The following is a 27,071-nucleotide window of genomic DNA, read 5'->3' as shown; positions in this document are numbered from 1 at the left end:
AAAACGCAATGATTAAACGATAACTAACATTACTAAAAAGATCCTTCATAGTTCTTGATTTAAAAAAGTTATCCCTTGTGATGGAATATTCAACACAGTCAAGCAAGACATGCTTGACTGTGATTCTTTCATCACAAGGGATACAAAACGGAGGATCTTCACCCTTAAGCAAAGATTCATGTGTATATCGTGTGTGGCCAATACGACATCGTCGCATGATGACCTCCTCAAATCTGGACTGACAACCCAAGTAGGTGTAACCAATGTAGGGTTTTATTTCATGTAATTTGTTGATACCTACTTAAGTGTCCCACCTCTTCTGCATCAGATCACGGATGTAAGACCTAATGATAGCTTTATAGTCAGTGTAGTCAGTGTACCAGAAATGCCAACGTGGCTGGGTAACCAACAAAAGACGATGTCGTATTGGCCAGTAGCAAGATTATTACACAATTCAATAATATCAATTAAAAGTGGATGTTTACAAGAAATATTTTTAATAGCCTGAAGACAAGAAAGAGAGTCGGAATAGATTATATACTGTTTATGTTTAGGGTGTCTTTGAATATATTTAAGAGCTGTCAATATGGCGTTAGCTTCAGCTGTTAAAATTGAACTATTATCTGGTAATCTCGAAGATATTGTTCTGGATCCAATGACAGTGGCACAAGCCACTGCACCACCATCCTTGGGCCCATCTGTAAATAAGGATTTATAATTGCTATATCTATGTTTCTATTGATTATATTCTTGTTTATATTGTAATTCATTTGTTTCTGATTTTTTAAATGTAGTTAATGTTAGGTCGACCTGTGGCCTAACCAATTGCCAAGGAGGAGAAGAAAGAAGACGGGAGGGAGCTATATGATCCAGCTCAATGCCGGCAGCAGAAATAAGTGATTTTATTCTTAAACCAAGAGGTGGAACAAGGGAAGATTTCTTATTGTATAAATCCTCATAGAGAGGATTGAAGACACAGTCATATGCAGGGTTTGACTCATGGGAACATAGTTTTGTGATATACTGTAAAGCTAATTTTATACGTCGCTGCTCCAGAGATGGCTCATCAGCCTCGACATAAAGGCTGTCAACAGGTGAAGTTCTGAAAGATCCAAGACAAAGTCTTAGACCTTGGTGGTGGACAGAATCTAAAAGTTTTAGGTTGCTTTTACAGGCTTCGCCATAAACGATTGAGCCATAATCAAGTTTCGACCGTATCAATGATCTATATAAGTGAAGGAGGGTAGCTTGATCACCTCCCCACTTTGAATTAGAAACGACTTTTAATAAATCCAGCGCCTTCAGGCATTTATTTTTTAGGGACTTGATAAGGGGGAGAAACGTTAAATGTGAGTCGAAAATCAGACCCAAGAACTTTGCCTCCTTAACAACTTTGATGGGAGTGATATTTAGAAACAATTCTGGATCTTTATGCGGTTTGTATTTTCTACAGAAATGTATACAATTGGTTTTCGTTTTAGAAAATTTAAAGCCGTTTTCTAGACACCATTTGTTAATTTTGTTTAAACACAACTGACAGTTGCCGTTCAATAGTATGCATATTTTTTCCATGACAAGAAATATTAAAATCATCCACGAAAAGTGATCCATCGATTGAATCATTTAAAACCTTGGATAAACTGCGACTATGCTTGTCGTAAGAGGCGACTAACGGGATCGGGTGGTCAGGCTCGCTGACTTGGTTGGCACATGTCATCGGTTCCCAATTGCGCAGATCGATGCTCATGTTGCTGATCACTGGATTGTCTGGTTCAGACTCGATTATTTACAGACCGCCGCCATATAGCTGGAATATTGCTGAGTGCGGCGTAAAACTAAACTCACTCACTCACTCACTATTATTCACCATACGTTCCATGGTTTTACAAACACAACTCGTCAAAGAGATTGGTCTGTAGTTAGACGGATCAGTATGATCCCGGCCAGGTTTTGGTATAGGGACTACAATGGCATTACGCCACGAAGGTGGGAAACTCCCTGTAGCCCATATCATATCAAATATATTTAGCAGTGTTTCCAAACATGATTCGGGCAAATGCTTCAGGAGCTGATAGTGGATATCATCAGCTCCTGTTGCTGTATCATGAGCTTGCTCAAGGGCAGTTTGGAGCTCATGTAACGAAAATAATTCGTTATAATCTTCACCATTGTCCGAGGTAAAATTTAATCTCTTCTTCTCCTGTTGCCTCGGGTAGTTTTGAAACTCAGGGAGGTAATTGGATGAAGATGAATGTTTTGCAAGAGTTTCACCAAGTTTATTTGCAATGTCAGTTTTATTAGTTAAGACAATTTCACCATCCTTTAGATGGTGAACTGTTGATTTAGAACCTTTGCCCTTTATTCTTTGAATCATGTTCCATACCTTTGAGACAGGCGTGCGCGAATTGATTTTAGCAACATAATGTCGCCAAGACTGCCGCTTAATTTGCTTAAAAGTGCGTCTAGCTTTGGCATTGGAAATTTTAACTCTGTCTAGATTATGTACGGTAGGGTGTCGGCGCAAATACTTTTCTGCTTTTTTCCTACACTTTCTGGCCTGTTTACATTCGTTATTGAACCATGGCTTACGAATATGTGGAACTGCAGAGGCCTGGGGTATAGTTCGGTCAGCAATATCATTCAATAAATCAGAAAATAAGTGTATTGGATCATCGCTGTTCGCAAAAACATCATGTTTTAAAAGATCAGTACATAATGTTGTATATAATGACCAATCAGTCTTGGCAAAATTCCTTCTAGATAAAGGTGGATCATCACCAGGGTCGATTGTTTTGAGAATGGTAGGGAAGTGATCACTCCCACATAGATCATCATGGACATGCCATTCAAATTCATTATATAAGTTGGAATCGGTTAGTGATAAATCCAGGGAAGAATATGATCCCGTAGCTGGATGTAGGTAAGTGGTAGAGTCGTCATTGAAAATACACAAATTGTTATCTGAAATGAATTCTTCAAGTAGTTTTCCTTTAGTATTTGTGTGAGGACTACCCCAAAGCGGGTTGTGTTCGTTAAGATCGCCCATGATGACACAAGGCTTCGGAAGTTGATCATACAGATTTTGAAGATCCGATTGTTGAATATTAGAAGAAGGAGGTAAATAAAAGCTGCACGATGTCAATGCAATGTGCAAGTTCAGACGAACAGCAACAGCTTGAAGATCCGTAGTTAGAGTAACAGGGCTATGGATGACACTCTTATGTACCAAAATAGAAGCACCTCCAGTAGCCTTATCACCTGGAGGGGCAAAATAGTGATAATCACTATACCGCCTTAAGTTAAAGTTATCGGTGTTTTTAGATATGTCTCCTGTAGACACAATGCTGACGGTTTAAGATCGTGTATGAGTAATTGTATTTCACTTAAGTTACTCCTCAGTCCTCTGCAATTCCACTGAATTAGATTTGTCAAGTGATTCATGGTGGCTTAATTGGAGTCAGGCCACGTGAATGTGAGGAGGGATTATTCCTCCGTGTGTCCTTTGAGGACAGAGTAACCTCCATATCTAGAGGTGCAAATGTATTCTGTGTTAAAACGTTATGAGAGGAAGGGACAGTAGATTGTTTGTCTCTGTTTAATCTCTTTCCTTTCTTCTGTTTTGAACTGTCATTGACTGGTTTAGAAACAGACGTTTCAGATTGTTGCTCATGGTGATTTTCTGTTTGAGAAGCAGACGTAGAATGTGTGACTTGCGGAGTACTCTGAAGGGCTGAAGTTGAAGGAATGGGTTTATTGGATGTTGCCCATGTCACGTCAGTCTGACATGAAACGGAGGAAGTTGCTACAGAGCGAGTGACTGCAGCCGAGTAGTTCAGGTTTGATGGAGTTTGAGTTGATGGAGTCAACAATTTCTTGGCCTCAAGGTATGAAATATTGTTTAGGCATTTGATTTTCATTATCTGAGATTCCCGCTGATACATGGGGCAGGACCTTGATGAAGCAGAATGGGGACCATTACAGTTTGCACACTTATATTCTCGCTCTCAGTCGGAACCCTCATGTCGATCACCACAGCGGTGGCATACTGATTGGTTTCGACATGATTGCGATCCATGTCCAAAATGTTGACAGTTATAACAACGGAGAGGACTGGGGACATACACATCCACTCCGATGTTAAAATAACCAGCTTTGATAGACTTTGGAAGAGATGAACGGTCAAATGTCAGTAAATAGGTGTTTGTTTTCACGATCAGTCCTTCTTTTTTGATCGTATAACGTTTCACTGAAGATATACCTTGATCTGCCAACTCTGAAGCAATTTCCTCCTCTGACATAGCAGCGAGACAGCGTGCTCTGTCACGGATAATGCCACGACAAGAATTAAGGATTCTATGCACAGATACAACAACCTCTATATTTGCAAATGTCTTGATTGATAAAAGATTTAGAGATTGCTGTCTCCGTGCACACTCGACAAGGAGTGAGCCACTGCGAAGACGAGTAACATTTTTAACTTCTCCACAAATTCCTGAGATGGCCTTCGAGATTGCAAAGGAATTAAGTTTAATTGGAAGGAAGTCTGAAAACTCAATAACAACAAATCTAGCCCATGAATCACTGTTAGAACACACATTTCCAGTAGAGAGATCTAAATCCTCCAAGCGTCTCTTTTTTTCGTTTCTAGATGAACCAGAAGGTGTAAGTGCCATGATGAAAGGAACAATATTCAGCACCCCTGCTCCTCTCCCACCACGGAGTGTCAACAAGAACAGTGTCAAATAGCACCGGATATCCAAGATGCGAACACTAGGGATACAGGGATGTTATACTCCAGAGAAAACGACACAAACAGCTGCATTTGCCTACAAATTTCATGACCGACTGGTTCGGCCCAAGCCAAGAAATTAGAGACATGCATTATTTGGAGGTCATTATCTCCAGATTGGCCCATGAGCCACCCCCCTTCTGGCATAGGACTCTAGGCAGACATATACGATAGAATTTCAAACACAAACATTCAGTGTCAAAAATGTACAAACATGAACAATAACTGCATAAAAATGTTGTCCATGCACAGGGCATGGCGTGACCAGCCGATTGATAGAATCGGGCCAATTCTGCCACCCGTCTAGGTGAAGTCAGGGCCGAAGTGGTGTGTTGAGCAATAGGAACACTGGTCCTGCTCCCATGCCCTCAACCACCAGGATCCCCTCCTCCACCGACACAGGGCCGCAACCCACGGCAAACGGGTTGGTGGACCAAATATCCTCCCGGGTCCACTACGGGGGGTGAACGGCTCTTGGCATGACCCAGCACCCACCACGAGGAGGTGGCCGTTCACGGGTGCCCATAAAATTCTGGATGAGACTGTTATCTATGCCTAATGCAAGATACCCCAAAAAGTGTTATAACATGCTTTTACAGGCAGCTAATAATGGTAAAAGTAATTGGGTTTCCAAATTGAAGTACTTATTGTTTCGACTTGGATTTGGCTATATGTGGGAGTCACAAACAATAATTAGTAAAAAATCCTTCATTACGGAAGTTATGGTAAGATTTAAATGTTCGTTTGAACAGGACTGGTACTACTCGCTATTCAACAGCTCTAAAACAAGAAATTATACTTTTTTAAAAGGTACATTTGGAACAGAGTTATATCTCAAACGATTAACAATTGCAAAATTCCGCCTCTCAGAGAAGAAATGCTACGTATTTCACTATAGACATACGTAGCGAAAACACATAACCTTCCCGTAATCGTTAGATATTCCGCTTTCGTTCTACAACCTCTCAAATGAAATAGGTTATTCCTTTACCTGCAATACACGAATTTATTGAGAAATTAGCTTTCGAGTGATCGAGTCCACCATGTTTGTCCTTCACTCTCAACAGTCTAGCACCAACACGATCTATCACGCCACGAAATGAAAATATTACTGGTGTTTATTTTTAACCAATCAGAGAGCAGCTCGTCGTTGGCGCGAGCCTACTGAGGGTGAAAGACATACATAGTGGTTTTGTATGACAGGTATAGCTGTGTGCCGTCAGCATAAAGGTACAGGGTGAGACGATACGAACGGGCAATATCATCAAGTGGGACGTGTAAATGTAAAAAAAAGTATTGGTCCTAGCACGGACCCCTGGGGTACTCCGTACCTGAGCTCTGTCATCTGAGATCTGACACCGTCTGCATCGACACATTAGTATTAACCGATCAGATATGAGTGAAGCCATGGTAGTGCATCACTAAAAACACCAAATCTATCCTCAAGCTTATCAAGAAGTCTTCCCTGATTAATGGTGTCAAAAGCAGCCCTCAAATCCGGGGTACCAACACTGCTACACCATCCTTGTCGACTGCTTTTAGGAGATCGTTCTGAACGCGAACAAGGGCAGTCTCATTACTGTGGCCTTTCCTGATTGGAGAACTGCAGCGTTTCATGACCTCATCAAACACTGGTTGAGTTCTGAAGCAACAACACGCTCAAGGATTTTCGAAACAAACTACAGATTAGACACAGCTATATAATTATAGGATACTCATTATAAAGTATTGATTTTTTTCAATAAATGCGAGGCCATTTTTGAATGCCTCAGGAACGATTGATTCAATAAAGGATTGATTAAATGGGTGATCACAGGGACCAGCTCGTCCAAACAGTCCTTATGCAGCCACGTGGGTAAAGAGTCCAGACTGCAGGATTTGTTTGGACACTGTGAGATAAGATTCCGGATCTCCATCTCACTGGTCTGAGAAAAACTGGACAGTGGAGGAAGGTGATCTGTCAAGTTGTGATTGGAACTTGACGTCTCATTTGTCCCACAAGTACTTTCAAGTCTGGAACGAAGAATTTGTATCTTCTCAGTGAAGAACTTGGAAACGCATTCACCATCTCTTCTTTTGAGTTTGAGCTTTGAGTTTGAGTTTTAGACTTATTCTTGAATAGAAGCCTATCACACAATCGATAAAGATCTTTGTGACCTTTAGAGTTCTGAAGTATATTGTTGAAGAATGTCGTTCGATTTATTGACAAGAGCAGTGACAACATTACGTTGAGCAGTATGCATCTCCTTTAACACTGCTTAGGTAGACGAGCGCATTTGTCGTTCTAACGACGATACTGTTTAGCAGCTCTAATTTCGTCATTATACCATGGGTCTTTAGTATGGACTGTCACAACACGCTTCATTAAAAGAGCCTGTTCATCCAAGTTCTGATCCAAGTATGATATTGGTGAGCACAGGTTTCAACACTTCGCTCCGAGTAACCATTCAGAGCTATGCATTGAGTAGTCTTGAAGTTTGGAAGACGTTATTGTTTCCCATTTGGCGTGGTCTCCTAGGTGTTGAGAAACTTAATTTTGCCATGGTAGTAAAATGATCACCGTTTCTTGTGTGAGGATGAGATCCAGTGTGCTGGGTTGCATCTGTGACATGTTGAACAAGTTCATGTGAAACATCCAAGAAGTTTTGTGTGTCCGGATTACGAACATATTAAAATCGCCAGATATAATGAGTTTGCCAGGGATTGTATTGAGAAACTCGAGGAGGGAGGCAAACTCAGTATGAATGTCTGCCCCATCTTGAAAGCCGCGAGCACAGCTCCTCGTTGTGGGCCTATATAGGTGTAGCAAGGTTGTGTTTTTGCTTGTGTACCGGCCATAAAATTTACTAGTCCCGTGCTGGGATTCGAACGACGGACCTTCTGATCCGAAGTCGGACGCCTTGTCCACATGACCAAAGCGGTTAACCTCGTCAGCAAGCTGACAAGGTACGGATGTCATCTTTGGGATGACTCTACGCCCTGCTACACTTGTGCAACCCATCGGCTGTGAAAAAAACAGTCATTGTCATTAACAACGACCAGGTAAACAGTGAGTACACATGCATGGTTGTTCAGTCAGTCCATCTGACTAGGCTTGATTGGCAGGCTGTACAGAGCAAATGACTAATCAGCCCCAACAGATAGCTATTGTCTTTATCGTTGAAAATATCAGGTTATGTACAAGGGACTGAGTTAGTATTGAACGTCAGATCGGCAATATTGCATATTGTCATATCGTGACGATAACATTTTTGACATAAAAAAGAAATATATACATATTATAAAGTAACCTGTCGACGAAGGACAGCAAATGCACCAGAAAATCACAATCAGAATTGAAACTAGTGTGGAAAGTTAAAACTAATGGCACTAATTGGATAGTACAATATAAAACCTGACGATAGATCGCCAACAAATGAAGTCAGATCACCATACTTAGGACCATGGGGACTTACAGTACCTTTTCTACCTGCATGGACGCTATTTGGATTTACACCATCCCTTCAGGCGCTAGCGAGCCAAACGTTTGTACCCTCTCAATAGGTCAGGAGGACAAAAACATTACATTACAATACTTCAGCCCCTTTTGAGGGTACAGCCACTAACAATCTCAGTTACTACTATCTACCGACAATTAAATATGTAATTATTTACAAGTCATGTAACAAAACTAATTCTTGTAAAACGCAATTATTAAATGATAACTGGCATTATTAAAAAGATCCGTCATAGTCCGTGATTTAAAATTGTTACGAGAGTGTCTTCTCCGTGATTGAGATGAGATTAATAATTATGGCGGTAGTTGTAATTGGGTCACAATATTTCAGGTTTTAGTGTTAGTTATTGTGGGTCACATTTCCTACAGAGAATTATTTACGCGGCACTCCTATAAGGCAGTACTTTGGAGTTATCTGCCCTTGGCTTTCCATTTGTTGACTTCCCGGAGACTGTTTCTAGAGCTCTCCCCGTTTGTGGCGGTGGTAGTAAATGTTCGAAAGGTCTTGAAACTGTGACAGTATATATAAATGCTAGTTGCCGTGTTGGGACACGGACACGGACACGGACACGGACACGGACACGGACACATTCACTGGAGTATATATCTTTCTGCATCCGTCAACACCTGGTCAGCGTTGCCAAACCGCCCACTGTGTTACATTCTGCATAACTGTTTCTCTCTCGCACTAAGACTTTGGTGAGTTTGCTGTATATTTTGTGACCCATTGCCTTAGATTTTGTCTCATGTGTATTGTATTTGAAATCGGTATTGTGAAATTGACTTGTGACTTTGTACAACTTGCTCTCTTTGCTTAATAATACAACAGTTGAGTATTTTAGACTTGACTTTATTAACTCCTCTGACTGAGTTGGATGAAAACCCAGTGGCGTACAATCAAAGGTACCTCTAGCACAGGAGAGTATACCTGCAGACCGCTAAAACATACACCAGTTGCTTTGTAACACAACAGTGATATTTCCAACCAAAGATTAAAGACAGTTTAGTTCGTTTCTCCACCCCGCAGTGTGTGTGTGTGTCTGTTCGGTTTAAGCAAAAGTGCACTGAATGACCTCATGAATTTGCTTTTCTCGCGTGTATTTCCTGTTTGTCATCGTTACATACAACAATGTCAAGATTTGCACGTGAACTACACAATATAATATAACTTTATTTGTCCGTAAAGAAAAAGAAACATGTCGAAATATATCAGTGTCAAGTTTTCAATTTAGCTGAGTTTACTGACAATTGTACAATCGACTCTGCTTGTAGCACACAATTCTTATAAATGTGGAAAGAATCTTGTCGCTTTTATTTGAAAGTCAGTTTAGTTAGACATGCAAGTTAATGAAACATGTAGTAACACATATATTTTCTCAGTTATATCAGAATAAAAATCCTCAAACGTCTTCATAAGTATCTATTTTAGGATAACTATGTGTTTGTACATATTCATGTGGCCAGAATTGGAGTTGTGACACAAATTTGACCCCAAGGTTTTTACACCCAGTCACAGGTGGCCTCTGTCCAGGCCACCTTAAACGGGTTGAAGTATCGAAAAATTATTGTCCTCCTGAGAGGGTACATAAGTCCCCAAACTTTCACAGTTTAATGTTTGCTTACCCGATTTTAAGCGTAGTATATTTGTTCTTTTAATATCTGGCTAAACGTTCCTACAATCCCTAGCGACTGAGGGGATAGCGTAAATCCAACTAGGATTCATGCAGGTAGCAAAGATCTGGTATGGTGATCTACCTCCAGTTGTTAGCGGTCTGTAACCCGTTTATATATTGTATCGTCCTCTGTAGAAAACTGTTATATATTTGATTACTAGTTTTAAATTTCTATCTGTGATAATCTAGTTGTTCTACTGTCCTTCGTTGACAGATTTGTACCATTCACTATTATGTATACTATTAATGGTTCTCGTCACGATATGGCTGATATATTGCCGGTGCGAGGTTAAATGCTCCCTCACTCACTCAGCCGAGATCGCCCTCCACGCACCTATCCCTTGTTTCACGGGTGAATATTTCTACATTTTATAGTGTTACCTCCCCAACAAAGTCCATCGGGTTTCTGTTTCATACTGCTCGAGTGGGTAACGCTTCAAAGGATGCCGACACTTTCAACTGTAAGCAGCGGAAGTACTGAGGGTAGCTCGTGTGAGTGTCGGTGACCGAGGTGACTATCACCAGATCAGAGGACAGCATCTCATCTCTGAGCTCCGTACATTTTCAGAACAATGTACTTTAATCTCTGAAAGTCGCTGTTTTCCAAACTGCTGGTGAAATGTGATGATATAAAGCAAACAATAGTTTTGCTATTGGGCGCTGGTGGTAAATGTCACTAAGGTGGATCAATTTGTAGTGTTCTTTCAGTATGCCAGGATCTTACAACTGTGGGTAGAGTGAATGAGTGAGTGAGTGAGTATGGCTTTACGCCGGTTTTGCAATATTTCAGCCATATCCCTGCGAACCAAACTAGAATGAAAGTTTCACACATTGCACCCACTTGAGGTGTCGAACCCGAATCTTATGTGTGACGAGCGAACACTTTAACCACTAGACTAACAATCAGAAACTCGTGGGGTCTATTCCAGTATTCGGAGTGAATATACTTTTCGTTTTTTAGAACAGCGTGTTAAAAATCCAAGATGCCCCACATCTTTTACCTCACCCTCCATGGCGTCAATGAGTGTAACACACTCACCTTTGTACTAAACGGTGAAGTGCTGAGTCAAATTGGTTCAAAATTACTCACTTGTCATTTTAATGCCAAAATGAAACTGAACCGTTACCATACTGGAAAAGGTTATCCCTCATGATCACAAATTACCCTGTGCACGTCTGGTCATTATGGTTAGAGCTTGTGCCTGAGTGACTTTCAGAGTGGAGAGAGTGAGTGAGGTCAAGCAAGTGAGTGAGTTAGGGACATGCAACAGAGTGAATGAGTTAGCTACAGGCAAGAGAGAGTGAGTGATCGATATGTAAGAGAGAATAAGTGAGTGAGCGACATGCAAGAAAGAACACGTGAGTGAGCGACATGCAAAAGAGAACAAGTGAGTGAGCGACATTCAAGAGCGAGTAAGTGAGTGAGCGACAAGAGAGTTTGCAAGAAAGTTTGAGTGAGAGACTTGTAAGAGGGACTGAGTGAGTTTGCAACAGAATGAGGACATGCAAGAGAGAATAGATGAATTTGCGACATGCAAGAGAGAAAAAGTGAGTGAGGGACATGAAAGATTGAGTGAGTGATTTGAAAGTGAAAGAATCAGTGGGCGACATGCAAGCGTATGTGAGCCAGTGACATTCAAGAGTGAGTTTGTGTGGAGCATGGGTTGACATTCAACAGTGACCGATATGGCACGACTTTTCTGTGACGTTACTGACAGATAGAATTAGCGAAGACATCCCATGTCTCACACGAAAGATATGCCGTACAGCGGAAACAGCGTAGACTTTGTTAACAATTACCGTCACATTACCAGTCGGCCTAACGGGTTATCTTGCGGAAGGGACAAGCTTAACCGCCTCATTACCGCGTAGGAACATATCAAGCACTTGCTCTGAGTGGCGAACCAGTGCGTGTTTACGGAGACTGAGCGATGGACAAAGTTTACTAACAGGCGTTGCTTGGACAAGAAAGGACAGTGTCCAGAATGGATTTATCTATTACGCCTGTTGTGTTGCCATTGCTGTTCGTCGGATTTAGCTGTGAGTATTGTGAATTAGTGGATGATCTCTGTCAGCAGCCCACCTTTGACATGAGAGCCTTATTGAAATGATGATACCCCTGGTATCGCGCGACATTGTCACATTTTTCGTGTGTTTTATATTTCTTTTGCAAAATTATGAATACAGTGTAATCATTTTCGACATATGAACAACTATTGGGTATGATTATTAGTGTAGTCAATGTGCGATTTACATATTTTAAAGATTGTAAATGCTGAAGGGTCATTTGAAACTATATGACGAACTCGAAATGACGTCACCGCTTTGTTCATGATGTAACAAACTGATCACATGACGTCATCTGAGCAGCTGATTTGTTATTAGGGTTGATATTTTTCGTCACATTTACTCTATGCAGACCAACGTCAGCTCATAGGATCGGGTTGTCTGGGTAGCTGTTGACACGTCATCGTGTCCCTGTTGCCGAGATCGATGCTCGTGCTATTAATCACTGGCTAGTCTGGTCCAGACGCACTTATTTACAACTTCGTCGAAATTCGGAATTACAGATTACCTGTCCGTTAATAACTCTTTGAAACTAATATTTCTATATGCATTTCTAGTCGGGTGAGTGAGTGAGTAAATGTTCCCTTACGCCGCACCAGCAGTATTACCTCTGTTTCGCGGCTTGATTATGAAATCGAATGCATTATGAAAGCAACGACGTCCATCCTGAAAACGTACAATCCATTGTCACAGGAAGCAGTTAAAAAGTGACACCATACAATACCATTACCTTAAGATATGCAATTGCTAAATGCTCAGAAACAGTACCAGTGCCATGGATGCACTCCTCTGTCTGTTTATCATACAACTGGGGCTCTGTATGACTTTGTGATCTACCCTGAAAAAACTTAGAGTAGTTTAATCGATCCGCCCGCCTACATGTTAAGGTGTACTGTAATACCCGAGTAGTCCAGTTCTGAAATTTCTTACACACTGCGTGTTTGACACAGAAAGATTTCTCCCGTCTCTACAAGCTGTATCTATGTTCAAGTTTACATCACCTAAAAATGCGGTCACTGCCGACTGACCTGTGATATTTGAGTCTTCGGCTTGGCAAACGAACGCTTTAACCACTAGACTTCATCTGCAGTGACTTGTGGCGAGGGAGCTTTTGGAGACTAGGAAACCAAACGTGCAAAACTACATATTTCATGAAATGAAAGTTGCCTAAATACTTTTACTGTCACGACCAACCCTATAACAAGACAATTTTGGGGCACGCCAGTAACGTCAAAATGATATCGTGTGTGGATGAAGTTGCAGAATTTAGTCTAGCGATTCATCTTAGTCCTAGGAAATATGTACTTGTCTGCAATTTTAGAAAAAAAATTGAACATGACAGGACAGCATCCTCGAGATGCACACTCCCATTGTCCATCTTCAGCGTGATGATTTTTTCTATCTTTGATGCTATCGCTGTGCCCAAGAACGGGTGCTTAATTCGAATACTACAGTTGTAATGACTTCAACATGCAAAGGATCTTTATTGTTACCATGTTGATAGGAAACCAATGTTGCCACACATAGGCAAACACAGAAACAGTTTCTGGAAGATAAAACTGGTCACTGTAAGCGTCTGGACCAGGCGTCCCTCACGTCTGCACCCACTGGCGGATGCTCGAGATACATCTTCCCATGATCCATCTGAACGTAATTCATTTCTTGTTACAGATGCCCAAGAACTTGTGCTTAATCCGGACACTACGATTGTAATTAATTCAAGAAGCAAAGGTCTAGTAATAAACTGTGAGGTTGTAGGGATGGGTATCGGACAAAGAGCAAACGTGCAATGGCTGGACACAAAGGGCAATGTCATTGGACCTTACAGCAATATGCGAACACCCAGGTAGGAAAGCTGAAGTTCATGTTTCCTATAATCCTACCTTGATTCAATCTCTTTGATATCTTCGATGTTTCTTACAACTGCTGTTCAGTTAGAAACGCTATATTTATCTATATGAATATTCTCACTATAGATATCGCAGTCACTTTGTTCCTCTCACAAACCACTTCCATGGTGTAGTGGTTGGAGCGTCCGCCCGGAAAACGGAAGGTTGTGGGTTTGATCCCGTCCACGTCACATTAAAAGACGTTAAGATTTGGTAGATTGTACTTGTTGGCCCCTACCTGGCGCTCGGCCTTGATGGGTACAACAATGACTGGTCGGCTCGGACTCAGTATAATATGCCTGAGTGGGGTATTCTTAACTGCAGCATGATATCTCAGTGAGTCAGCACTGTAAGACCAGTCTGGGCTAGTACAAGCAGTCACACATACACACGCATGCCCGTCGTCATGTGACGTTAAACCCCATTTCACTTCACCAGTTTCTCTCATAAGGAATTTATTCCCACATTCCGCTGATCAGTCCATTTTATTCATTGTCACTTCTGTTTCTCTCACAATCCTTGTACATGTCTTACATTTGGTATTCTTTTCTCTCATCTAGTCCATATGTCCACATCCCTGCTGTACATTCATTCATTCATTCATTCATTCCATTCCTCTCACATTCACTATATCGAACGCACCATACAATCCTGCTGAATGTGTCACATTTACTATTTGCCTGTCACATTCCAGCCATATATATCTCACCTTCATTCTGTAACTGGCCCGTGAATATCCGGGTTAGAACTGATCTTCAGCAATCTCTGCTCTTCGTAAGAGGCCACTGACGGGATCGGATGGTCAAGCTCGCTGAAATGGTAGCACATGTAATTCTATCCCAACTTGGTAGATCTATGTTCATGTTTCTAATTACTGGATAGCCTGGTCTGACCTTGATTATAAACAGACCGCCAGAATATTGCTGTGTGCAGCGTTCAGCAACAAACAACAAGAACTGTAATCCTCTAACGAAGAGGAGAATGTTTTTGTCTTAACTCACATAAACCTCACATGGAAATCAGGTCTTAAATATCTGTCACCTAATATAAACATGTAGTTGAATGTGTTCTCTCCCCTTGTTGCTGCAGGATTTACTCCAACCAGATGGGCAACCGTAACAGTCTCCAGTTTGTAACACTGGTGAATAGTGATGCAGGAAGGTACACATGTCGAGGAACGATTGGAAGCAAGATCATGACGAAACAGATACAGCTCAGTCTCAATACAAACGGTAAATGTAGATTGTCGTCTGCATGGTATCCAAATTTATGATACAAGTTCAGTATTGTGAAACAGGGTAAAGGTCGATCGTCGAAACCGATTTGAAACCTTCATATTTTCAGCAGAGTTAATCTCAGAAAAACATGCATTTATGTATGTGTGCGTGCGTGCGTGCGTGCGTGCGTGCCTGTCTGTCTGTCTGTGTGTGTATGTATGGATGTGTGTGTGCGTGCGTGCGTATGTCTGTATGTCTGTATGTATGTCTGTGTGTATGTATGGATGTATGGATATATGTATGGATGTATGTCTGTCTGTGTGTATGTATGGATCTATGTATGGATGTATGGATGTATGGATATATGTATGGATGTATGGATGTATGGATATATGTATGCCAACGATGAGTGACCTTTTGGTCATTTATGAGAAGCCATATCTGTGAAAATAATCTTCAATTTCTTTAAACCCTTTTCAGTGTGTTTACATGCTCCCCTTTTCTTCACATAACTTGCTTGAAACCGGTGTTAGAATCTATACCTCGTATTTTTGTTGCCATTGATCTACAGTTGCCCTCATACAGCTTAAATGGCTAAGGCATGTTTCGAATCACACATATTTTAACTCACAAATGAATCCATTTTCTGAACTAGATTCCACTTTTCAGGTCTGCCTTCCATCAAGGTGCCCCCTACCTGGAGTACACCCGTTGTCGGCAAGAGGTTTGAGTTGACATGCCTAGCGGATGGCCGTCCGCAACCTTCTTTTATCTTTGACAAGGTGAGACATTGTGTTAACAGAATATTAGTGTGTGAATCCCGCAATCTGTAAATTTATGTTTCTCATGAGAACTGGCTATCAACCACTCATCCTCAAAATATTCAAATATATATTATACTGTATGTGCCTCTTCAAATGATATGATCTGAATGGTTTATTTATAACCTGCATTCTTTCTACATATCACCGTGCGAGTTTTTGAGAATGAAATTCTGTTCTGTTCTGTTCTGTTTGCACTGTACTGTCGTGTGGTGATCAGCCTTCAGTTGCTGGTGATCCGTAGCCTAGTTCTGTGTGTTTTCTAGTTTTACTATCCTTCGCAGACAGATTTTAAGATATAACATTATACATTATTAAGTATTACCCTTTTGAGTCACGACTTGGCTGAAAAATGGCCAAAGTGACAATAAATTATAACTCACTCACTCATTCTGTTCTGTATATTTAATCATGTTGATAGGTCTCCTGTATTCCATGTTTATTCGTGTGTGGTCCTAATTATACTTTATGTTTAATGTTGTTGTTTTTTAACAGTTTCCTGGTATCTAATTTATCTGCTATTTAATTTTAAATCGTTGAGAGCATACTGTATGTGGATAACATGTAATGTTTATATGGTATTTAACAGTCGTGGGCGGCGTAAGACCAAACTCAGTCAGTAGTGTTGTGGTGTTATCTAGTGACAACTAGAGAGCCATTTGGTTGGTTGTTGTTAACCGCAGCATTCAACATCCCAGCTATACAGCGACACTCTGTAAATATTCGAGTCTGGTCCAGACAGTCCCGTGATCATCTGCAAGAAAATCTTTCTAGGTAATTGGGATGAATGGTCATGTTTCTACCAAGTCTTACCACCCGATAATTTTTGTCGCCTCTTACGACAAGCGTGGGTTACAGAAAACCAATTCTAATCAAGATCCCAACGTGTAGGTTTGCATCTGTCCTGCATGTTGCAATGGCTCCATCCTGAACACTGTCTCATGTGTTGATCACCTAGGTCTCCCGGTGTTGCAATGTTGCCAACCTTAACACTTTCTCATGTCTTGAACATATTCGTCTCCCAATATCGCAGTGTCTCCGCCCTCCACATTGCCTCGTGTGTTGATCACGTAGGTCTTACAATTTTGCAATGTCTCCGTACTCTCCGTCTCATGTGTTGATCACCTAGGTCTCCCAAACCTCAACACTTGCTCATATCTTGACTACCTTAGTCTCCCAATGTTGCAATGGCTCCGCCCTCAACATTATCTCATGTGTTTGTCACCTTCGTCTTCCATTGGACGACTTTGTCCAGGGTGGCGGAAGAACATTTGTTCCGTACCGTCATCTAGGCCTCGTTGGCAAAACTGTATACAGGTCAAAGGGGGCTCTGTAGAAAAATAATTGGAAACTGTATGATTAGCCTACAACTTTTCAGCCAGCCACCGTAATTGCATCTAATCATCTAAGTAAACTCACTCCTTCTTCCCTGCCAGGACAAGTTCGTATTGTCGGGAGACAGATACAACGTGAGCGTAACAAAGGGTGTGAATGGAAGTCAAGGGGTGTTGGTGATCGAGGACTTCCATTACACCGACCAGGGAAACTATTCTTGTATTGCCTACAACCAAGTTGGACACGAATCCCGGACTGTCGTCATCAGCACAGTTGGTGAGTGAACAGTGTGGAACAGGAACTCCTGGTATGATTAAAAACCGGACAAGCCTTACCAGTGATATTATATAAAATACTGGACAAGGTTTGACCTGGGTCTTCTCTCACAAAGCATCCTTTACTACTGTTGATATCCCATTCTATAACATTGCACTATGGTTACCTTAGCGATCGCCTTAGTGTTTTGTGAAAGGAAACCAAGGCCAATCAGGCCCGTAAGTTGGTCACTCCACTTAACAAGAACTTAGTACTTCCGGTGACAACGTTTGATACATTTCGGAAAGGTCTCCTGATTGTCAGTAAGGAACCGATAAACCTTGCAGAAATAACAAAGGTAGTCATGCTAAATTAGCCAGTTGTTCACGTCTGCCAACAGCTGTGAGAGCCAAGGCGGTCCGGTTTTGTAAAGTCATATTTAACGGTTGCACAATTTGGAACCAGAACCGTTTGAATAGACGCTTGTCAATGCAGATCTGGAAGTAAGCTGGGCCCCGTCTTGAATATAGCAAGATGGCGAGCGCAAAGGGAGCCGGGAACCAACTTAGTACCGGTAGTAGATTTGCTGTGACAGGCGTTTATTCAAACAGTTTTGGTTTCTTACAGCGTTGCCTTGACTTGACAGGCCCTATACGTCAATGAGTAATACCTGCTGGCAAACTAACCACGTTCATCTTCTAATTGTCTGTGATCATTTCACTGTGATCGTAAAACAATAACGTTCTGCTCCTTACAGTACCTCCTGTTATTGAACCTATCCTAAACATATCAGAGCCAGAGGGTAATGCCGCGGAGCTTGTATGTGCTGCCAGGGGGAACCCTTCCCCAGTGGTGACGTGGAAGGTGAAGGATTCCGACATTCCCATCACTGACAGTCAGGTGAGTTGTTACAGTTTGTTGCTGGAGACTCAATGTGCTCTCATTTCAACAGCAGGATAGATGTCAATGATGCTGTTGTTAGATTCTCGACGTGGTACTGGGAGACGTTAGAGACGTCTCCCTCACAGACAGCCGGGTGAGTTTGTTCTGACAGTGTTAACATTTCAGGGATGTCAGGTCGATACTGTTGCCATGTTAAATCATGTTACTGGGTTACAAAGGAATTGTTTGCGCTGATGTTGAATGAATGTCGTTGCTGCTTTTGAGAGTTAAGGGTTTTGGCATCTTATCATCAGCCAATCACTGAGCTGATGTTACAGAATTATTGCTGCTGCTTTTAGAGGAGAGTTTTGGGCTACATCATCACAACGCATCCATTCATTTGAGATCAGATTAAATGATTGTCGTTGCTGGTGTTCGTCATCATCCACAGCGTAACCAAATGAAACAATCAGTTCATTTGATGATAAGGGAGAATGACTTACTCTCTTGAGACCTGTCTTTTAAGCGCAGGTTCCACACATCATTTGCAATTGTTATGGTTAAGAATTTACCGTGACAGGCAATGTAAGAAATCCCCTGTGAACCAGCAAAACAAACAAAGTCTATAACATTCAAAAATTGTATTATTAGCAAGGAGAACAAGTTATACAAAGTCAAGTTATTCAATTTCACAATCTCGATTTCAAATACAATGCAAGTGAGACAAAATCTAAGGCAATGGGTCACAAAATATATAGTATAGGAAACTCACCAAAGTCTTAGTGTGAGAGAGAAACAGCTAAGCAGAATGGAACGCAGCGAGCGGTCTGACGTTGGCAGCGATTGATGATATGGTATAAACTCCAGTAATGTGTCCGTCACAACATGGCAACCAGCCTTTTCATATATACAAGCAGTCATTTCACGAACATACAACCATCGCCAACACTGTAGAATGCTCTAGCAGTTTCCCGGAAGTCAGCAAATATACAGCCAAGGGCAGATAATTTTCGGACAGCCTGCTACCAAAATCTCAAAAATGCGGACCATCTTTTATGCGAAATGTGACCCATCATAATTATTATTCCAAACACTAAACGTTGTGACCCAATAATAATTATTACTTAATTAATAACAAGATATACAGAAAATACACACATATATAGAAAACACAATCAATTAATGAAATTGAGATTTATTTTCTTGGGAGAACTGTAAAGGGCCATTGCATTCTTTGGAAAGGTTTTAAGTAATTAGAGACTTTTCCGTCCCTTGTTTTTCATAAAGGCTTACACATGGTGGCTATACTGTTTAAGGGCATTCTCATGACAAGAGAGCGAGTAAAAGACTAAGCTTAAAAGTCGGTTGTTCCCAACCAGCAGGAAGATTAGTTGTAATACCGGCCGTCGATCTCTGAGACCACCATAGCAGTGACCACCAAATTCGTTTAAAAGGACGGACGCCTTCAGGTCATCAAGATACCTTTTAGGCTGGAAATACGCTCCGCTGACATTCGTGGTCCCCCTAAAAAGATGCGCGATTCGTAGTAACGAAGATGTTGGAAATATGATCTTTACTCTGAGGCTATGAATGGTGTAGTTCTTCAAGTTCATTCCATTCCCCTGGATGGTGAAACTGACGGCCGTGGCAAAGGCGGCATTGAGTAAATATGGCCTAAGGCTGCATTTAGCAATATTGTGCCGGGGACACAAACAGTGGGCATGACGCATTGTATCCATGTGGGAACTCCGGTCCTCAGCGAGACCACCAGGTTACCTCGCCACCCCAAGAAATGATGAACTTATGGTCGTTGATCCTGTCTTTTGAAGGACATCACCATTGAATACACCCACAAAGAAGATCCTCTGATGCATTTCATAACCGTGAAACTCAAGTTTGCCAGACTGGAACGAAACCACACCAACAACTACACGTGTTCGGCCTCCAACGTGGGTGGAACTGACGAAAAGGAAGGTAGAATTGCTGTTGAATGTGAGTAGCAGCTCATGTCTTTGTGTTTCTGCATCTGTGACCCACACAGCCTTGTTCTTGTCTAAGGCGTTAAGCATACATACGGTTCGATATTCATAGTGATTTCTCCAGGATTAAAAAAGCACAGGACGACAGAATTTCTAACAGAAGCACTAATTTAATTGAATCTGTTGTTGATTTGGTCCTATAGAAATCTATCCACTGGTCCAAAAGTTGCAGCTCACCAGCCACAACTTGCTGTTTTCTGAATAAGTGGAAGTCACGGTGGCTGAGCGGGCTAGGCGGCTGACCTTGTGTACTGGCGATTCGGTGTCTGACTCTGAGGGTGCGGGTTCTAATCCCGGATAGGACACAACCCACAAAAGTACTAGAATTAGTACTTAACTAAGAAAATGAAATCCGAAATATGACATATGTTGCATTTGACCACTTTCTAAATGGCATCGTGTAATCAAAGTGCTTGGTCCTACAGAAATTCACGTGACATTGTGTACCATGGACAAAACCATTGGGAAAGGATTGCACCAATTAAAATACACCACAGTTCTGTCCCATTTTCAGGAATCACTTATTTTCCAGGACAAAATCGATATAAATAAATAAATAAATAAATAAATAAATAAATAAATAAATATCAAAGTAAATAAATACCCAAAACAAACAATAAAAGAAAACCTGGGTGGCGTGACGTTTTCAGGGATCACCTACGTTTTTTCTAGGATATGTACCTCATCACCACGATGTCATAATTGCATAATTGTCCCATGTGTTTGTTTAAGTCAAGCCTAACTTTGCGGACTCTCCGTACTCATCGGCCTATGGCTGGGTGAACCACAAGACTGAAATCAAGTGTGTTGCAAATGCCGTACCTCCTCCTGTCCTATTTTGGGAACACAACAACGCCATGGTCATTCGTGGACCTTTCTTCGGGATCAGTTCGACACAGGAAAATCAACAGACGATCAGCACTCTGGAGGTTTGTTTGCATGTTCTTTAATACCGTAATATGCTTTCTGTAACTAGTCATGGTTTCCCATACAAGCCTGTGGTAGATGTGAGCATCAATCAACGCAATCCGGATATGGTAACATGTATCATCCATGTCACTGGGCCAGACCACTCTATCTTGGTTAGTTGTTTCACGCAACACTCAGCAATATTTCAGCTACATGGCGGCAGTTTGTGTATAACCCAGTCTGGACCAGATAATCCAGTGGTCATCAGCATGAGCATCGTTCTACACAACTGTGATACGATGGCATTTGTCAACCAAGTCAGCAAGTCTGCCCATCCGATCCGTTTACTCGCCTCGTACGATAAGCATGACCTCTTTAAGCCAGCATCATCACAGGATGCCTTCTGAAGTGAAAATACTCTACTGTGGTTATGAACTCAGAGTGACGATTATTATTAGACCGTTGTAATCACAGTTCAGTACAGACATTCAAACTAAAATGTACAGCAAGTGTTCGGGTTTATTCTATAAACTCTAGCCCTTATTTAATCAAAACCAATTTATTGTCATCACAGATGACTATTTGAGAGGAAACATCCATCATCACCATTGTAGTTAATAACGAACATTCAATCTAAAATGTACAAGTCGTTTAGATATGTAGGTAGCCTTGTTGCCATCTTTTCCGTATCTAGAAATATTTTGTTCTTTTCATCTGTCATAATTTCGAAGCAGATTTTACCAAACTACTTGCTGGCATCATCCCAAGCAGGCCTCTGAACAGGAAGGGCACCTGATTTGGAAAGATCGTGTAACTTCTCTAAACCTTAGCCGTATTTGAACCTGAGCCAAGTTATAGTGATTATGGTTCATTATTTCAGAGAAAGCATCCACAGTTACCATCGTCTATCATATATCAAACAGTAGTACATGTCTGATTGGCCGTTTTCATAATAATCCGTCAGGTGTTGGTGACCGTCGAAAACAAAAACACCATATTTGGGAACTATAAATGTGTGGCTCGGAACTATCTCGGGTCGTCTGAGAAGGACATCGTCTTGAAACACGCTGGTGAGTTCCTAGAGGCTGAATGTGTGTGTTTTGTCTGGATGTGTTTTTCTTAGTTGTGACAGCGATTTTACAAAAAAATATTTGGAACTGTCAATTTTCAATATGTTCGAACTCACTGCACTGCTACATGTTTTCTGTTTTGTCTGTGTTATGGGTTTTCTTTTCTTAGTTCACTGTGTTAAAACCAATCCGTTCGATGTGTCGCTGTATATTTCTCTTAGCATGTAACCCCCATTTAACCCTTTGGTATGCTTATACATATTTCTTTCCTCTGTCACATTTATCCGTTTGGTATGTAACTTTCAGTATGTAAAGATATACCATGATTTAATCACTGGCTGTGTCACTATTCATCTGTCACGTTTCTATTCTCTCACCGTGACATGATTTATCTCTCTGTTTCTTTATTCTGTTCCATTTATTTCTTTCACTGCATCAGTACGATATGTCGATATGATTTAACCTTGTGGTATGCCACGGTATATTTCATTCCCTGTGAAATGATTCATCCATTTGGCGTGCCACTACATATTTGTTTTTGTCACTATTTATGCTTTAAAGGTCACATATACTCTAATAGGGTACAAATGCAAACTCACTTGCTGACATCGTTATAAATGAAACCCCGTCATTCAAACTGTTCATTTCTATCTTTAATTACCTTAAATCGACCTTTTTGTCAATCGTGCACAATTCTCAACCGCAAACGAAATGTCAACCAATCAGAGCGGCGCGTCTCCGTGACGTAATAGTGGGTATAGAAATGGGGGTCTGTGCAGTATTCATCTACATTTCAGGGGTTAAACTATTTCGTTTACAGGTTTGTACAAACCTGCAATCGCGAAAGTCGTTGAGAAAAATGAAAGCTATATGTTCTCACAATCTACTATCATTTAGTTTTGTCTTTTGCTTTGCCTAGTTTTCGAGTTACAACCCTTGTTTTCATAGACGATTCTGTCAAAATCACTTGGTGTTGCTAGGTTGTAGTCCGTGTTAGGTGGTATAAACCTACACATTAATTGTTGCCTGCCCCTACTGACAAGACGTGTGTGTGTACACGCTCTCGCTAAACCACCCGACAAAAGCAAATACCAAAAGCTGTGAGTAACACCTGACAGATCATATTGCTTTATTAAAGTGTTGCCACTTCAACGTTACCGATGGGGATACCCCTTGACGTTTGGAGAGCGAGAATAGGAACATTCTCACACCCACATGGCACCCGGCAGGTCGGCCATGTCAGCCCGTATACCCCGTACACTGAATGGCCGTGGTATGTCGATGTGGACTATCGGCTCCTGGCTACATATGTGTTGCTTACCTCCATATACAATGCAAGTTTCATTGTCGTGTTTGTCTGGTCTAATATCTTACTCTCGGGGGATGTTGAACTGAACCCGGGACCCACCGGTAAGACGAGTCATATCAGTGAAAGCGACCTCGAAGCCATGAAAAATGATATTTTACAGGAGTTTCGGGCAATGAAGAATGAACTTATGCGTGACATGAGAGACATAAAAACTCAAACTAGGAAACTTAGTAGTACTGTGGACGACATAAAGCGAAACATACAGGATATTCAAGGGGAACAATCTGTCCTACGTTTAGATATAGAAGCTGTCAGTGACCGTCTGGACAAACTTGAGTGTAACCCTCCACGTCAGAGTGGATCTGGTCAGCATGATGTGATAGACTTGCTAAAGGAAGTTGAAAAATTAGAACAATACAATAGACGTAACAATGTTTTGCTATATGGCGTGTCCGAAAAACCTGAAGAAGTTAGCTGGGATTTGAGAGCCTTGTCATGTGAGATTCTGAATGACTGTTTGGACTCGGACAGTGTCCGGCTGTCTCCAGAGGATATCGATGAAGCTCACAGGATCGGACGTCGGCCATCACAAACTAAACGTACTAGGCCAATCATAATTAAATTCTTTACCTCGGACTGCAAAATACGCTCACTTGGTCTCCGTAACGCACTAAGGAGCAAAGGTTATGGGGTCGCCAGTGACCTGACTCACAGACAGAGGAAAATACTTCAAGATCTACGATCACAAAACAAACGTGGCTACTTCCGAAACGGCGAACTGGTAGTATCGGAGAGTACGGACACCTCGAATACAGACACAGCCTGCTCCATTGTAGAGAGCATTCCTCATGTAAACCCACCTCCCACAAATACCTAGGGGTGTGGCCACACCCAGCTACACAGCCGTTCGGCTTTGAACGTAAACAAACAGTTTCTCTTTTGGAATATCTCCGGTTTCCTCAATAAACTTTCAGATACTTGTTTTACCGATTATATATCTGACTTTGATATTATTGGTCTTCTAGAAACATGGACTATTGACTATGATTATGACCATATTTTTCATGAACACATACCCTATAGTATCAATGCCCTTAAAACAGCGATTAGAGGAAGACCGTCAGGAGGTATAACTGTTCTTGTGAAAAAGTCCCTCAATAATTATGTGAAAACATCTAAAATCACAGAGAATGCTGTATTTTTGTTAATTGACAAGACTGCCTTTTCATTGGATAAAGATGTCCTATATGCCAGTGTATACGTAAACCCAAGTGGCTCTACCTGGTATACACACAAACAGATTAAGTGTGGTATCACGCTGTTCTGTAACTCACTTGTTGAGGTACTTGGATCAAGGAATAAGGATGTGCATGTGATTGTTGGTGGGGACTTCAATGCTCGAACGGGAACACTATGTGATGCCATTGATAATGACATCTCTGATATCTTGGGGGATGAGTATATGTCGTCGTTTGAGGACAGCGTTAACATCGACAGGTCATCGTGTGATAAAATCATCAACAGTGCTGGTCGTGTCCTGGTGAATATGTGTGCTGCCCTTAATATGTCCATCTTAAACGGCCGTTGTGGTGCGGATTCTGGTATCGGCGACTTTGCGTTTATTAATCAGAGTGGATCAAGTGTAATTGATTATATTATTGTATCTAATTGCCTATTTTCATATTGTAAACATTTTGAAGTTGTTTCACGAGCTGACTCAAGCCATCAACCGTTAGCGTGCTCGTTTCAGTCACGTGACCCTGCTACCGACGACAGTGTTCAAGTAGCACGTGCAAAACGTGTGACGGACCGCTATGTGTGGGTTCCTGAAGTATCTCCAACAGTTCAGGGAGAACCTGTTGTTACCTGCCGTTGTTGACATATTTGAGAAATGTATACTACCTGTTGATGAAATTGATAAGGTTGTTACTCAGTTTACTGCAGTAATCTGTGAAGCGGCCGGTAGTATGAAGCGCCATAAGAAAACTAGATTTGTACACTCCGAACCATGGTTTGACGCGGAATGTAGGTTCCATAGATCAGAAAGGGAAAGACTTCTTAAAGTATTTCGTGGTAATAAAACTGATGTTCACTTGAGTAATTATATTAAGGCCCGGAATACCTACACATCAATACTTAGAAATAAAAGGAAAGCATATTATGACAAAGTGAGCGATAAAATCGCAAGAAGTCTCCATGATAGTAAAGCATTCTGGTCTACTTTAAAAGGGTTGTCCTCCTCTGCCAATACTCGTTCTCCTAATATAACCATCTGCGAATGGGCTGACCATTTCAAAAACCTGTTTCTTTCCGATGACCAGTCCGAAGTCAGTGTTATGGATGAAACTGACTCTGATAACTGTGATGATATGACACGCTTCATTTTAGACTCTCCTATTTCACAGGAGGAGGTTTTCACCGCCATCGAAGGGCTGAAGTGTGGCAAATCCCCAGGTACTGATTTATTAATTCCAGAATTTTTCAAATACACAACCGATATTTTGGTACCATATCTTGCAGCTCTTTTCAATGCCATGTTTGAACAGGCTTACTTTCCAGAATCATGGTCGGAGGCTGTCATTGTTCCTTTATATAAGAAAGGTGATATACACTCCCCATCTAACTATAGAGGTATTTCTCTTCTTAGTGTATTTAGCAAGGTTTATGTGTCTATATTAAACAGGAGATTAACGTATTGGTGTGAAGCATATTGTAAAATTGTAGAGTCACAAGCTGGTTTCCGCCACGATTACTCCACCATTGATAACATATTTATCCTCCAGTCTATTATCCAGAAATACCTGAGTAAGCAAAAGGTCAAACTTTACTGTGTATTCGTGGATTTTGCAAAGGCATTCGACAGTGTAAGTCGTTTGAAATTATGGTCAGTATTGAAGTCTAGAGGTGTCTCCCCCAAAATGGTTAACTCTGTACAGGCTATCTATTCTTCCGTTAAGGCTACCGTAAAATTTGATAATGTGCTATCAGGATTTTTCCCTTGTTCACGTGGTGTTCGTCAGGGCTGCGTCCTAAGCCCTCTGCTGTTTTCAATTTTTATCAACGAGCTGGCTGTTGAGATAGAACGGTGTTCAGGTCCAGGTATCCAATTACATCCTGATGTTATTCAGATATTTATTCTCCTCTTTGCGGATGACATCGTACTTATATCTGATTCTATTGGTGGACTACAGAAACGCATCAATGTTTTAGAAACGTTTTGTATAGAATACGGTCTTGAAGTCAATTTGGATAAGACAAAAGTTGTCGTGTTTCAGAAAGGTGGTATTTTATCAAGACGAGAAAGTTGGTTTTATAATGGT

At 41.2% G+C, this 27,071-nt stretch overlaps 1 protein-coding gene across 1 annotated transcript in view; it reads left to right on the top strand.

Annotated features, from left to right (window-relative positions):
* Positions 1 to 11,565: 11,565 nt before the first annotated feature.
* Positions 11,566 to 27,071, top strand: part of LOC137272400 (protogenin B-like) — a 38,514-nt gene continuing 23,008 nt past the window's right edge. The window contains exons 1-9 of the mRNA XM_067804780.1: positions 11,566 to 11,998; positions 13,697 to 13,871; positions 15,004 to 15,146; positions 15,801 to 15,913; positions 17,389 to 17,563; positions 18,300 to 18,442; positions 20,254 to 20,416; positions 21,196 to 21,392; positions 22,337 to 22,442. Of these exons, the coding sequence (XP_067660881.1) occupies positions 11,944 to 11,998; positions 13,697 to 13,871; positions 15,004 to 15,146; positions 15,801 to 15,913; positions 17,389 to 17,563; positions 18,300 to 18,442; positions 20,254 to 20,416; positions 21,196 to 21,392; positions 22,337 to 22,442 (1,270 nt within the window). The 5' untranslated portion in view covers positions 11,566 to 11,943. The remainder of the gene's footprint in view (positions 11,999 to 13,696; positions 13,872 to 15,003; positions 15,147 to 15,800; positions 15,914 to 17,388; positions 17,564 to 18,299; positions 18,443 to 20,253; positions 20,417 to 21,195; positions 21,393 to 22,336; positions 22,443 to 27,071) is intronic.

Source organism: Haliotis asinina, chromosome 1 (genome assembly GCF_037392515.1).
Source record: "Haliotis asinina isolate JCU_RB_2024 chromosome 1, JCU_Hal_asi_v2, whole genome shotgun sequence".
Classification (NCBI taxonomy): domain Eukaryota; kingdom Metazoa; phylum Mollusca; class Gastropoda; order Lepetellida; family Haliotidae; genus Haliotis; species Haliotis asinina.
The sequence above is the reverse complement of the archived record's forward strand: the minus strand, read 5'-3'. Positions and strand labels throughout refer to the sequence as shown.